At 47.9% G+C, this 15,582-nt stretch overlaps 2 protein-coding genes across 2 annotated transcripts; both read left to right on the top strand.

Annotated features, from left to right (window-relative positions):
• Positions 1-538: 538 nt before the first annotated feature.
• F5147DRAFT_773832 (uncharacterized protein) lies at positions 539-3,257 on the top strand (the record flags this gene model as incomplete). Its single annotated transcript, XM_041441520.1, has 7 exons — positions 539-599; positions 654-925; positions 976-1,066; positions 1,103-1,252; positions 1,301-2,184; positions 2,230-2,657; positions 3,056-3,257. The coding sequence occupies 7 exons, from the start codon at positions 539-541 to the stop codon at positions 3,255-3,257; spliced, it is 2,088 nt and encodes a 695-aa protein (XP_041292767.1).
• A 1,156-nt stretch (positions 3,258-4,413) lies between these two features.
• F5147DRAFT_773831 (uncharacterized protein) lies at positions 4,414-5,993 on the top strand (the record flags this gene model as incomplete). Its single annotated transcript, XM_041441519.1, has 2 exons — positions 4,414-4,635; positions 4,770-5,993. The coding sequence occupies 2 exons, from the start codon at positions 4,414-4,416 to the stop codon at positions 5,991-5,993; spliced, it is 1,446 nt and encodes a 481-aa protein (XP_041292766.1).
• Between the last annotated feature and the right edge of the window lie 9,589 nt (positions 5,994-15,582).

Here is a 15,582-nt window from a genome sequence, read left to right as displayed (position 1 = left end):
GTACAATGCGTCGGGTGCAAAACAATTGAATTTTATGCTATCCACACCACATCAGGTGCGCCCATTGCATTTGAAATCTTCACTGCACCACAATGCCCACAACGATTGGTAAGTGATTCCAAATTTGTAATCCCTATAAAATATTGACCTTGGCGTTTTGCAGCTTTTCTTTCCAGTCCATGATACAGTACTAACTACCATATGTGTCACACAATACTCGGACCACAATAATATAGAGTCCCTGTGGTCTGTCTCCACAATACTACCTACCATATGCGTCACACAATACTCGGACCACAAAACAATCTAAAGTTGCTGTGGTCCGTGACCACAATTATTGGTAAGCATCTCATTGCTGATCCCTATAAAAGATTGACCTTTGCGTTTGCAGGTTTCCTTTTCCCCTCATCTCATAGTTGTCAAACATTAGTACGCATCAGTAGCACCTTACTACACATCACTAGTACATTGATTAATTAGCAAGTATGTAGTCATTCAATCAGCCGAAACAAATCATTGACACTTGGAACTTCAGATTATGTCTAAGCACGCCTCCCCAAATGAAGAGGAGCGTCAAGCCAAACAAGCTAGAATTGAATGTAGGTGGATAGTACAACATTTTGATATGCTCACTTATACCTTTTGTCTCCTAGTGCCACCGTCGAGCTTGGGCGATCCTGGCGCTTGGGACATACTCAAGCACTTTCTGACAACCGATCAGACTTACGAGCAGACAGAGACAGAGTTTGCAAAGTACGTTGGTGATCATCATTCGTCTAGCAAGTGGATCAACGTCAAATTGGCGTTGTTTTCTGGCGATGGCGATGATGCGCTCGCGCTGTCAAACCTACGTGCACTGAAGCATGAGTACCTCCAGACAGCGCCAAGTTCGGCTTCTGGATTGCATGCTCATCGGACTCACGTGGTAAGCACTTTTATTCAATGCAATGCAGAATATCAACTAATTAAATGTAGCGTAAGAACCTGTATATTGATTTGAAAGCAGCAGAAGAGGAGGAGGAGGAGGAGGAGGAGGAGGAGGAGGAGGATACTGACATCCAGGATGGTCCGTCCGAACACGGGAGGCTGACACTTCTGCCAGTCGTGAAGCACAGACTCTCCGATACGATCGACAGGATCAAGGAGAATGTGGCCAGTGGTAGCAGGACTACAGTCCATCGACTGTCGCCAGTCGCAACTCGCCATATGGCTGGCTTTATTCCCAGCAGGATGTATGTTTTTAGTGTGCATGGTAAGTTTCAATTTGCTCAGTGTCTTTACGACCCTCAATACATTATAGTGACTGCCAGGGAATTCCTCGCTGAATACCTCGACAAAAAAGGCTTCATGGTCATTATATCGCCTTGGATTCCTGTGCATATCTATGTCACTTCCGATAGTCCAATGACTATCATGGCAGCCGTCCCGGAGTCGCACAAAGTGTCAATCAAGCAATGGGACCGCATACACGAGCATGAAGAAACTGCGGTGAATGCACTATGCTTGAAATTTCCTAACCCTGTGTGGCTGAGAATCAAGTGCGGAAAGTATAAGGACACCATCGCGTACATCTTCGACTCGGAGCAGACAAATAACTTTGTCACTGTGCTCATTCCTCCTCACAAATTCCCCTATGACATGCCGAAAGGTTCCGTTGCTTTATTTGACCCTTCCTGCCTACCTGCCGGGATCTCGGTGACTGACGTCATTCGCGATGGAGAAGTCGTCGGCTTGAAATACAAAGGCGAGGAATATTATGGCGGTCTCTTAAAGAAACATTTCCACCATTATTGCACTGAGTTGGTGCACTCCCCCCATCCAGACGACATCTGGCTGCATCTCCAATCCGGTTGGGATACGCCCTTCGTCAAACAGGCCGAAATCACCTTCTCTAAACAGTTGTTGCACTTCGGGGATTCGGTCCGCCTTACCACTGCTGATCTAGCGGGCCAGATTTGCATGGTATTAATGTCAGATCACGCCATCAGTGGTTTGGTTAGATTAGAGTTTGACTTGGATGGCTGGCACAGGGAAATCGAGGCTACACACAGCAACGTTGAGCACGTGTTTAACGTTGGCGATAAAGTTCGTGTGTTAGCTGGTTCTTACTTGGGATTAGAAGGCCACCTCGTGCAGAAAAACGACGATATCTTTACTATTTGTCAGTCCAGGACGCAGGAACTGGTATGTTCAAGATCATTTGTACAATTCATTCTAATCAATTTCTAGGTTGAGGTCTCCAAATATTACTTGGATCGTCGTCCGGTCGATCACACTCTGCAAGCCCACCTGTCAACTCGAATATACGTCAACCCTGCGCAGGAATCGAAGTCCATCGAAATCGGCGACTTTGTCCAAGTGTTAGTTGGAGATTGGATAGGCAAAAGCAGAGTTGTGCAATGGGCCTCAGACGGCCTCACCTGGTTCCAGGATGAAGGGGAGCTGTTGAAGAATGATGCTGTCAGTCATGTAGTGCCGCCTTTCATCCAAGTTCCAGCCGCTATGGTCAAACGCATGTACCTTCCCACCACCATAAAATTCACCAAGGAGCACGGTTATGATGTCAGACCCGGAGATATGGTCTGCATCACTCGTGGACCCGAATTTCACACAGAGGGAGTGGTGCGCAATGTAGACTTCCTCAGCGCTCAATTGACGTTAGAGACTGACAAACAACAGCTCATAAGTCCTACTGTATAGACACGAAATGTGCCCTAACTTTTTGCAGGTTAAAGTTCCCATTCGCTTCGTTATGAAGATGTGCAATGCTGACCTCAATGGCTTTTACAATTTTATTCAAAAGGAAGTCTTTGTTATTGGGGGCTCAAAGAAGGGTTATTGAGCAACCCTGTATGACATATCCACGGATACCTGTACCATCGCTGTACATGGTCAACCTTGGACCACGGTCAAATGCTGTGACATTGCCACCTTGTGAGTTGCTTTATTGGTATTAATTGTCGTCTCAAGCTTAACACATTTACAGGTACGGTTGCCGATTAAATGGCACCATGTTGGAATGGTCTGACTTCACTTTGTTCTGCGAGATGCACAGGAAGTTATACATGGCACCGGCACCTTCACCTCGCAGCATCACCCCTCCACCCGACGAGATTGCACCCTCCATTCAAGACTCTGGCTCATCCTCTACATGGGCCTCCTGGTCCCCGGAGGTTCTTGCTGCATTTTCTTCACAGCCAGACAGTGCCAGTCCTGCAACGGAAGACCCTGGACCGTCCACCCCAGCGACAGCATAGATGCCACGGTTGAAAAAAATGAACCGAAACCACACGGTTAGTAATCTGAGATTTTATCGTAACGCAGCACTCACTCTTATTCCAGACCCAATTTACTGGCTGAAGGAACATGCATCGCAGTTCCATGACTACCACGCCCTCTTTAATGTCGTGGCGGGCTTCTAGGGTGGCAAGTTGCTTAAATGCTTAGCATACAGTCATTGTCCCGATCTATTCTGTGGGGCCAATGGCCTTGCCCCTGCAGGTCACATCTCAGTGTGGGCCACTGCTAAGACTGCAGGCAGTGCTAGAGTGGACTACCAGATTCCCGTTGAATTTCTCACCCTGGCTCAACCCCGCAAAAAACATCAAGAATGTTTTATCATGGACGGTCAGTATCATGGGGGAATTAGGACCATTGCAAAGTGCAACACTAAGAATCGCACCGTCGAGTTGAAGCTTTTGCCAACCTCGCGGAGTACTGTTACCTTAAGTTTTGATGATGTTTGCTTAGTAGAGCGTGTCAAGCATGTATAGAGGAAGTACCATATATTTAGGATTAGTTATATTAGCATACCCACTCAATTAGTTACATCTTTATGTACGTGTATTACTGATACAAGGTGCACCATTCAATGTAGAAATATCGTGCATCGGACATCACAAATCACTTATGTAAGCAGGATCGGTCATCGCTACAAATTGAGCAGCTTTGGTGGCTTATGTAATGATTCTCTCTTGTACCGATATGTGTCAAAGTGTCCAAGAGGTGAGCTTCTAAATTCTAATTGTGGTATGCTGTGTTGACGCAAGTTCTCTTTTGCATTAATCATTAGATAAAATATTCACAGAGCGGTGGCCACAGGAGCTCTGTAAGTGCCCAATACTTTTGTGATCACCACCCACTGATTGCCTTATTGTTACCCATGGATCTTGGAGTAATTTTCAGGTCAATATTCCAAATTATATATCATAACATGCTACTAAATTATGAGTCTAAGGTTTGGGGCACGTGGCCAGCATCACTTCAATCAAGAAGAACCATGACCTCCTGGACATGATTAATGTCTAATGAGAAGCCCTCAGATTAATACAAGATTCAAATTGCCTTATCTTCAAGATACCGGTTAGTTTAAGTAGCCAGCACCCAGCGCCTGTCCCAGAAAAAAAACTACCCATGCCTTTCCCATACGAAGTCATGCTCGCAATATGCGAGTTGATCTACAGCAGCCCTAACGGTTGGCGCCATTTGCTCCCCCTGCTAGTAGTGAATAATTTCGTATCCGACATCGCCCTGATGGTCTTATGGCAGGAGTTGCCTTCTCCAACACCCTTGCTTCACCTTATGCTGGAGCAAGTGGTGGAAAGGCATCTCGGTCGAAATGGAACATGGGACTATGTGAGTTATTTCATTATTCTCGATATGCAGAATCCTCACGTCGCATTAGAAATTTTCTTGGCTCCCTTCACCATGCCAACTTGACCGTGTCGATCTCTATGCCCCTCACATTCGCACGATTGTGACACGTCCAGGCTCTCTCTGTTCTCATATCCATATTCCTTTGCCATGCCTCTAGATCCAATGCCCCCCTCCTTCCACACCTGACTTACTTGCGACTAGCCGACTCGAGCAGTCTTCTTATCGAAATCCTGCCATACATCATCAATAGCAGTTTCCAAATGCTTATCCTCCCAGACTTGTGCAGTTACTCACAGCCTGTTCTCTCTCGTGTCCTCAGTGCACTTCCTTCCCTCCGAAACCTTGCCTGGCTCGAACTTGGCCAACCCGTTCATGATCTCATTAAAAGCATTCACCTCTTCCCTAGCCTTCACTCTCTGAAAGTCCCCTTGATTGAGGACATGGAACCGATATTTTTGCATCCCTCACTACTCGACCTGACAGTGGTTATATATGGCCAACTGTACTTGCCGCTGCATACCCCTCATTTCCATCATCCCCTTCTCTCCTTTGGTATTGCATTTCGGACGAGCTTGATGCACGGCATGCCAGACAATGAGGCCTTCACCACTGCCCTCATCCTGTTGCATAGGTTTCAGGTCCCTTGCGAGCAATTGAACATCTCGCTGTTTTACCAGCTCGGTGGCATTGTGCTGGGTGAATTCATCAACTCCCTGGCGGCCCTGCCCAATCCTTCTGCCATTTCCCTGTTCTCAATGTCCGACCTCACACATTTCAGTGTGAATGTAACCACTTTCGTTCCATGCAATGTACCCCCGCTAGAGCTCAGGCATGTCACACCGCTTTATCCATTTTCACTTACGCACATCGACCTCGGCTGCTTCAATATGTGCACCTTAGATGATGACAATCTGCTTTCCCTCTCCCTTGCCTCACCCCAAATTGAAAGCCTTTTTCTCGGCTGTTTTTGCTGTTGGTCAACCCCCCCTAGGGCATCGCTAGCCAGTGTCTCATCCCTTCTGCTGCATTGCCGTGTTTTGACTAATCTTGGGCTTGTATTTAACTGCAGTCTAGGCGCATTGGACTTGAATCTTCTCCCCATCAACAAGTTGATCAACACGCTCACTGTGGGAGTCACCCCACCTTACAATGATGTTGCACTTGCCACTTTTTTTGCTTGTTCCTTACCAAATCTTACTGATGTATACTTAGAGTCCAGTAATTCAAACATATTTGAACCTCACTACATCTCTCATGATCGTTTCTTACAAGTTAAATATTGGCAGAATATCTTACATAGGAGGTCCTACCTACCAGATGATGACCTCGACTTGTGACTTGCTGATGTGTAATAGTTCGCCTCCATATTATGTAATCGTCATCGCTGATCCCTACAAATCAAGTAGCTTGCCTAGCTTACGTAATATTTCTCTCTTCTTCCTTAATACCATCCTCTTGTCCATATCGTTAAGGAACTTGTGGTCTCTGTTAGGTGGGGAGGAGCACCAACACTTTGCACTAACTGTTACGGTATATTCATTCTCTTCGTTTCTCCTTTGTTACCGGACAATGGTACATGGATACGGCCCTTAACGAACGACCAATCACTTTTCAGACCCTTACTCATATCATCGCCAAGATAACCTTCCATACCAGTAACCATCACTATGTTTAGCCGACTATCTCTTATCAAAGTGGGCTGTCCACACCATGGTTACTATCTCCTATCTCTTATCTCTTATCACTTACCAAGCGGGCTGTCCGCCTTCTATCTTGATACGCATTTACAAGCTCCGCTTGAACTCTCGCTATATAGACACATAGCGTACCACATGTAGTTCTTCACTTTAATCTACTGGGTTTTACCTGGAACAAGTCCTTTAGCAAGGTCTCCAACCTTGCTATCTAAGAACCACTATTCTAAGGAAGTCGCCGATACTTGCCTTAGCCAGAAACCTTTGAACTCTCATTCGAGAGAAGAACCACGTCTGTCTCGCCGAATCTCAGTCCACTCGGACTAAGACAGCTCGACATACCCCAGTCGTAACAAAAGATTAAAGTCCTACCATAGACGCCGCCACCTGCGACGTCAGCAGAACACCACGACTTTGTTAACTCCTTTGATCGGAGCTTTGAACCTAGGCGCGCTACCGCCGATACCACCGTTGAATACAATGGCGACCACTACCAAAGAAATAGAAATCAAGATCGGTTCTCCCCCCGAATTCGATGGAGATCGCGATGAATCGCACAGGTTCATGCTGAACTGTAATGCGTATTTAGATATCAACGATAAGATCTACGACAGTGACAAGAAGAAAGTAATCTTCGCACTCTCGTTTATGACCAAGGGCAATGCTGCCGCTTGGAAAGAAGACTTCATGGAGACCGCCCAGAATGCCAAGCTGAAGAATACCGCAGGAAATCTCATTGGGTACGGCACCTGGGATGAATTCAAAGTCGCATTCAAAGAAGCCTTTGGAGCTATAGACCCTGCCGGAACGGCCATGGCTAAAGTATGAGCCCTTGAAATGAAAGGAGACCTCCACACGTATATCTCCAACTACCGCCTCCTAGCCCATAAAGCAGGAATAACCGAGAACGTCACCAAAGTAGAGTTCTTCCGTGAAGGTCTCGACGTAGGACTTCGCAACAACCTCTACCACACGGGAGAAAGTCTAGACGATTTGAAACTGTCATCGCAACATGCATCAACCTAGATAATGCCTTCCAGAGGTTGAGAGCCATACAGAAACGAGAAAATCCCGCGCACTACCAGCATAAGAAGAAGAAGTACGGGGATCGCCACTTCACCCCCCGCAGAAGCGACGCCATGGAGATAGATCAGCTCTCCGAATTCGAAGTAAAGAGACACCCCAAAGAAGGACGCTGCTTCAAATGCCACCAGACGGGCCATCGTGCCAATGATACCACGTTCCACCCTAGGGAAGATAGAAAACAGAAAATGCCTATCCGGAGGAAGGTCAAAAAAGAAGAAGAAAGTAGTGATGACGAAGAGGTAAACCGACGGTTCGTGGAGATGGATTTTTAGGAAAGGAGACTGCATCGATGTCAGTACCTCCTGTCTCAATACAGCTTGTACAATCACTTGGAAATAAGAAAGAGCTTCGCGTCCCTGCCACTATTATTTCCACCAAGCGTAACAAAACCATCGAAACCTCAATGGTTATCGACTCCGGAGCAAGCGGAACCTTCATCAGCAAGGAATTCTGCAAGCTCCACGGAATCAAGACCCATAAACTCTCGAAACCATTTCCCGTTATAACCGCAGACGGATCTGATGCTAGAGGGGGACTCATCTCTCGCTACTGCGTCCTCATCGTCAAAATTGACGGAAGAACCATGATAGGAAAGTTCAACATAACCAAGCTCTCGAAGAAAGACAAAATTCTACTTGGCTTCCCATGGTTGAAAGCACTAAACCCGTCAATCAACTGGACGAACAAAGAACTATCTCTCACACCGAACGAACGATCACTCGAGATCGAAAGAAACATCGATCATCTTAGGAAGCAGCGCAATCTGCCGCTGCTGTTCCCTTCCCCCACTCCTGCAGAGAAAGAGCTGTCCCATGAATGGAAAAATTCCAAATTAAAGAAAAACCCCGTCTATCCACGAGCTTCTGTCGAAGAAGTTACTGACGAAGAACTTCCCCGCCTCGTACCGGATCAAGATGGACCGGACTACGATACCAAGGAAGATGTATGGTCCGAAAACTATGCACCTCCAGTGGTCGACCCCTCCCTCTATCCCCTAAACGATGAAGATGTCTTGATCGAATACTCCCCTGACGGTTCTCAAGTTAGAATAATCTCCGACATCTCTTTTGACACTCCTCTCACCAAAGACGGTACGTCAAAGCAGGAGCAAGGATATTCGAAAACCAGCAATAAGGCCCAGGAATTTGCTATGGCCGGGGAGAAAGAAAAGATGAAGAAGAGTTTTGAAGAACTCGTTCCCTCCTACCTGCATACCTATGCTGATATTTTTGCGAAAGACGGTCTCAATAGGCTACCACCGGAACGGCCTGGTATTGATCATCGAATCGACCTGAAGCCTGGATTCATGCCAAGAACGTCAAAAATCTACCCACTATCAGGAAAAGAAAGAGAAGCGGTGAAAACCTTTATCGCAGAAAACACGGAGAAAGGGTTTATTGTACCTTCGAAATCCCCGCAAGCCAGTGGATTTTTCTTTGTAGGAAAGAAGAGCGGAGAGTTACGCCCTTGCCAAGACTATCGATACCTCAATGATTGGACCGTGCGCAACCAATACCCGCTCCCGCTTCCCAAAACTCTTATAGAACGACTCTACAAGGCCAAATATTTTACGAAGATCGATATACGTTCCGGCTATAACAATATCAGAATCCACCCTGACGATAGATGGAAAGCGGCTTTTACTACTGAAGAAGGCCTGTTCGAGCCCACTGTAATGTTCTTTGGCTTAACCAACTCTCCCGCCACTTTCCAATCCTATATGAACAATCGTTTTCAGAACGAGATCAACGAAGGATGGATCATCATATATATGGATGACCTGCTCATCTTCTCTTCCAACCTCGCTGAACATCGCGAACGAACGAAAAGAGTATTGGAGATACTCTGTCGCGAACAACTGTTTGTCAAACCCGAAAAGTGTACCTTCGACGCAGAAGAAGTAGAGTACCTTGGGATGGTTATTCGTCCTGGAGAAGTAGCAATGGAACACGCCAAAGTCGACGGGATAAAGGATTGGCCTATCCCAACTTCCGTAAAAGATGTTCGCTCCTTTCTCGGATTTTGCAACTTTTACAGAGCGTTTGTATCCCACTACTCTGATATCGCCCGGCCACTTATCAATCTCACTCGAAAAGATCAAGTCTTCGCCTGGACCCATGACGCCCAGACCTCGTTCGATAACCTCAAACGATGTTTTACGACAAAACCGGTGCTACGTAACCCTGATCCTACACGACAATTTGCCCTTGCCACAGATGCCTCCCTGGTAGCAACCGGGGCCGTACTCCTCCAGACGGACGAAAATGGCGTCTATCACCCCTGTGAATATATTTCTCAGTCCTTCAACCCCACTGAACGCAACTACGAGATCTTCGACCGCGAATTGCTCGCTATAATTCGTGCTCTCAATGGATGGCGCCATTATCCAGAAGGAAACCCCCACCCCATTCTCGTCTTCACCGATCATTTGAACCTCCTTTACTTTTCAAAAGCACAGAAACTCTCACGAAGATAAGCGCGTTGGCAGCTCGTTTTGTCCAATTATGATCTTGAATTGCACCACGTTCCTGGAACGAAACTTGCTGCGCCCGACGCACTTTCTCGACGCCCGGATCACGGTCTCGGGGAACATGACAATGAAGATCGCGTGCTCCTTCCAGACTCCATGTTTATACGGTTGCTCGATGACGAATTGTCCGTCGCTCTCGCCAAGAACTCCCTGGATGATCCCATTTTCTCCGTCGCCAGTGACACTTTGGATGGACTTTGCCTGCCCCCTATGAAATCGGCCCTCTCAGACTGGAAAATATCGGACGGGGTGCTCTATTATAAATCTCGCGCCTATGTCCCACCGCCGCACCGGATGACCATATTACTCCGTCACCATGACCATCCCACCGCCGGTCACCCTGGGCGGTTTAAAACCGAAGAACTTGTCAAACGTGACTACTGGTGGCCTGCCATGGGCACCTTTATTCGCTCCTATGTCACTGGATGTGCTCTATGTCAGCAAATGAAAGCCAACACTCACCCTGTCTCACCGCCCCTTGTCCCCATCCCCTCCTCTGCCACTCGCCCCTTTTCCCAGGTCTCCGTTGACCTCGTCACTGACCTCCCCATTTCCAACGGTTTTGACTCTCTCATGGTCGTGGTAGACCATGGCCTTACGAAGGGGGTGATTATTTCTCCCTGCAACAAGAACATCTCCTCTGAAGGAGTGGCTAAACTATTTTTCAAAAACGTATTCAAACGTTTCGGACTCCACGAAAAAGTAATCTCTGACAGAGGTCCTCAGTTCGTTTCAAAGTTTTCTAGAGAATTAGCACGCCTCCTAGGATATCAGATCGCTGCCTCCACGGCGTATCATCCTCAGACCAACGGTCAGACCGAACGGCTCAATCAAGAGATAGAAACATACCTCCGAATATACTGCAGGAGTAACCCCTATGAATGGTCAGACCATCTACCCCTCGCCGAATTTGTACACAACCACCGAAGACATGAAGCAAGGAACGCATCACCGTTCTTCCTCATGATGGGATACGAACCTCGCGGTATTCCCCACATACTACTATCATCAGATACCCCTGCCGTAGAAGAAAGGGTTCGCACCCTCCAAAAGATCAGGGAAGAAGCCATCTCTTGCCACAATATCGCCATGCAACGAATGGCAGAAAGGACGCACGGAAAGAAGTACCAACCGTGGAAGATAGGAGATAAGGTCTGGCTATCTGCAACTAATCTCATGACCACTCTCCCATCCAGGAAACTTGCGCCCAAACGGCACGGACCGTTCTCCATAACTGCAGTCCTATCACCCATCACGTTCACCCTGAAACTTCCTGAACAATGGAAGGTCCATCCCACGTTCCATGCTTCCGAACTATCCTCCTATCAGGAGACAGGGATTCATGGACCGAACTATGAAGAACCACCTCCAGATATAGTCAATCAATCGGAGGAATATGAAGTCGAAGCCGTCCTGAGTCATAAGGGCACGGGTAAACGAAGACGCTATCTCGTATCTTGGAAAGGATACTCTTCTGGAAGCAACGAATGGATTCCAGCGGAGAACATGGAAAACGCCGGGGGCCTACTTTCCGCCTATAAGAAGAGGCACAGATTGAACTAAATCGACCAGTCCCCACCGCCATAAAAACATGTCCTCTCAAACTACTTCCCCTACTGAGTCCAATGTTTCCTCCATCAGCCTCTGCGAATCCCCTTTTGCCGACAACGTTGTCAGCATTGAAGACGACGTCATTGTCGAAACCACCATCCTTTCCGTCGCCCACGCCCTCGAAATCGAAACCTATCTCAACAACCAACCAGCAGTGCCAGCTGGAGTCGCTGCCACCTACATCCATATCATTAGAGCCACCCAACGTCTCGAAGAAGAAATTTGCCCAGATTGAGAACGATGCCCTCCGACTCTCCTGCAACCACGTTGTAGGGATTCATTTCTGGCTGGGCTTGCAGAGACTGTTTTTACCTTAGTGTTATGTTTGCACTTTTGTAGCTTACATAATCAAGTTACCTTTTCACCAGTTCTACTATGAGTCTGAGTATTCAGCAAGTTTCTATCATATTTCCTCTTCTCTGAGCCTTGAGCCTGGTCCAGAAACCCTTTAGGGTCGAATAGCAGCTAGGTTCTGCAAGACCCAACATTGTTCAGACTCACCATCTGAATTGTTGTACCTTCAACTGGAGCCCACCGCGAGGGGAACAGTCAGCAAGATCTAGTTCCGTGCACCTTTGCACTTAGCGCCATTTAGCACATATAGGTCAATCTCTTTGCATTTTCACAAGCTAACCATCCTTAGTCACGCATTCTCGCGCCTCACGCGCGCGCCTTTCTTGCGCTTCAATGCCTTATAGAATGCCCATCCGTGGCACAACAAACGCGCCCAAATTCGATGGCACTACAGACAACCTCGCCGAGTTCATTGACGCATATGAGCAGCTCGCTGATGAAGCAGGACTCCAAGGACTCGACCGCATCAAAGGTATTATTCGCTACCTTGAACGCGATGATCGAGAACTATGGGGAGGCATGCCTGAAGCGGCAGTAAGCGATTACGACGCCTTCTTAGATGAGGTGAAGGTAATGTATCCAGGATGGGATGGCAAGAGACGCTACGCACTCGCGGACTTACGTGCCATCGCGCGAGAATACGCTAACAAACCTATGCCCTCTTGCACCGAACTAAGCAATTACTTGCGTGCATTCAGGAAGGTTATGCAGCCACTTATGGATGAAGACCGTATTGGAAAGGCCGAACACGACCGCTTATTCATGGAAGGAATCCCTAGAGATGCTCAGCCGCAAATTCACTTGCGCCTTATGATCAAGTTCCCTGACCACTATCCACATGACCCATATCCGTTCATGGACGTCTTTGCAGCTGCACAGTTCCTATTACCTGCGCGCGCTTTTCCCGCGCCAAGCGCGCCAGTTAACGCGCCTGTAGTAGTGCCATTTGCGAACTTAGTCCCAGCGACCGCGCCAGCGCAAGCACCGGTGCAAGCCATGGTAACCAAGCGCAAAGATCAATACTACACGAGCCACGCAACACAGGATATATCCACTAGCGCTAGTGTGACAGCTGGACTCTTCTATCGCGCATCCTCAGATGTTGTACTTGACAAAAGGCCACCAGTTCCTATTCTTGCGCCTCGCGCGCACGATTTTCCCACGCCTTCGCGCGACTCACGCTCACCTGAACCATCAACTGCGCCAGCATACAAAGCTATACCAGACTGCATCGCTTTAGATCACAAACTCAAGCGCGCGCCCGCGAAGCGCAACCAGAAGCGCACTGCAGGCGCCTCTTTGCCCCCATCATCATCTCTTTCTTCCCCTGTTTTTCACGCTGACAATTCGCATTTGCTGCCCATGTCAGCATCAATCGCATCGCCATTAGTCAGGGATGACTCTAAACATCTATTGCACACCAATGCACCACTCAAATCACACTTACCTATCGCAATTGCATCGCCATTAGTCAGGGATGACTCTAAACATCTATTGCACACCAATGCACCACTCAAATCACGCTTGCCTATCGCTATCGCATCGCCTATAGTCAGGGATGACTCTAAACATCTATTGCACAATAACGTGCCCATTGTGGAAGTTATTACGCCATCGCTTGAAACACACTCGCCTATCGCTATTGCATCGCTTAAGGAAGAAATCTTGCCAATCACGCCTTCACTGTCACCGCTATCGCCGTTCACATCGCCAGAGGTCAGGGATGACCCTAAACATCTATTGCACCTTAGCGCGCCTATAGAGGAGCCTTCTACCGCATCAGAGGCTCAAGTTGCACCTCGCGTCAACCAGACTTTGCCTCTGGTAATTCCATCTGTCACTAACGATCACGCGCACATCGCGCTTTTTGCTTCTAGTGACTATCCCTTGCCAGTAAAGCATCCGTGCATCACACTGCCCAACCACTAAGCAGAGCATGTCTCAGGCGACCCTGGGATGACTCAGGCGCACCATATTGCGCCTGAGAACGCGCAATGCGCGCGCCTAGAGGCATTGTATAGTTTCCCTCATCTCATTTCGCGTTTTTTGTCCCTTTCATGTTTAAAGCTCTTAAGGAGCTATATGAGAATTCCAAACACTTTAATTTCATCTTCGCACCAACCCTTGTTCACGCGCCATGATCGCGCGCATCGCGCGGTAATTCCCGCGCCTCGCGCATTCATAATTTTAGCAGAGTTTTCACACTATCGCATTTCTATTGTTTCTCCCCTTTTAAATCACATTTCTGTTATTCAACACAAAATATATTCCAATCAGCCATCCAGGCGCGACTTAGGCGCGCGCCGGACACATACATATGCGCCTAACTCCCCCATCATCATCTTCAACTTCGCACTTTCCACATTTATTCGCATTCTTCATGTTTTTGCTTACCATGTCAATTTCGTTCCTGCACACCCTGACGTGCACTATTCTCTTTCACCTATGCGCCTATTGCGCCTTGATAAACCACCCTTACAGCCCATTCGCGCAACATTTGCGCCTAATTCCAAACTATATATGTCTCTCGCTAACACATTTGCAGAGAAATGGCCGTTCCTTGTGTGTTCGGCCAATATAATCGAATTCGCGCGAAATCGCCCCAAGGCGCGCACATCGCGCGCATCCTATCAGCTTGTAGAGCACCTCTACACCCCTTGCAGCGCCTCCCATTGGCGCGCCTTCAACCTGCAGCGCGTTGTGCAGGAATTCATTTTGCCAGTTACTAGCCCGCCTCGGAGTCACAATCAAAAAGGCTTGATGAAGAGGAACCAAGCACCCCAAGCGCGCCAGCCTTGCGCCTTCTGACCCTCGCCTATGCCACACACACCACGCGCTTCAAGCGCTTCAGCTGCGCACCAAAGAAAAACACATACCATTGCTGTTTCATAGGATACCGTTCGTTTTACCCTGGGTTTCGTCCAGTGCTCTTTCATTTTTATTTTCTCTCATTATAACACCATCCAAAGGACTAATAACACACAGATATATATGCATATAGGGATCGCCTAGAAGAATATAGAAGAAAAAAAAACACCAAAACAACCTTAGATTGTGCCCGCCTAGCTCAATAGGATATTATTTTCTCTTCGCACGCATGACGCGGCACCATGCTCTTTTTACCTTAGAACGCGCACATATGCGCGCAATCTTCCCGCACCCATGCGCCTCACGTGCGCGCGCGCTTCCCGCGCCTTGCTCATAGGAAGGTGTAGATGTCGACAGCCGCACGAAGAAGACAAGTCGGATAGGACATCCGCAAAGTTTACTGTTTTCTCTTCATATTTTCGCATAAAGTTTTACTCATGCTGTTCAAACCTTTAGCACCTAATATTTAGCGCACCTAGCAGGACTTGGTTTGGACATGGATTGGATCGCTCTTGGACCGCGCCACTTTGCATCATGCTCATGCACGCATATTGGACTCAGAGATCATTGTGCAACAGCCCCTTGCGCCCCCACAGAATGCAGCGCATGCAACACTCACGCATGTTCTCGCGCCTTATGCGCGCGCACTCTCCCACGCTTCACGCCATACGCGCGCGCCTCACCCACGCTTCGCACACCACAGCCATATCACTCTCACATCATCGCCTCACACCCATGGTGCATTATTCACACCAGAGTCACCCTTGCAATTCGCCATGCTAT

Source organism: Suillus discolor (genome assembly GCF_016758755.1).
Source record: "Suillus discolor strain FC423 chromosome Unknown F5147scaffold_28, whole genome shotgun sequence".
NCBI lineage: Eukaryota > Fungi > Basidiomycota > Agaricomycetes > Boletales > Suillaceae > Suillus > Suillus discolor.
The sequence above is the reverse complement of the archived record's forward strand: the minus strand, read 5'-3'. Positions and strand labels throughout refer to the sequence as shown.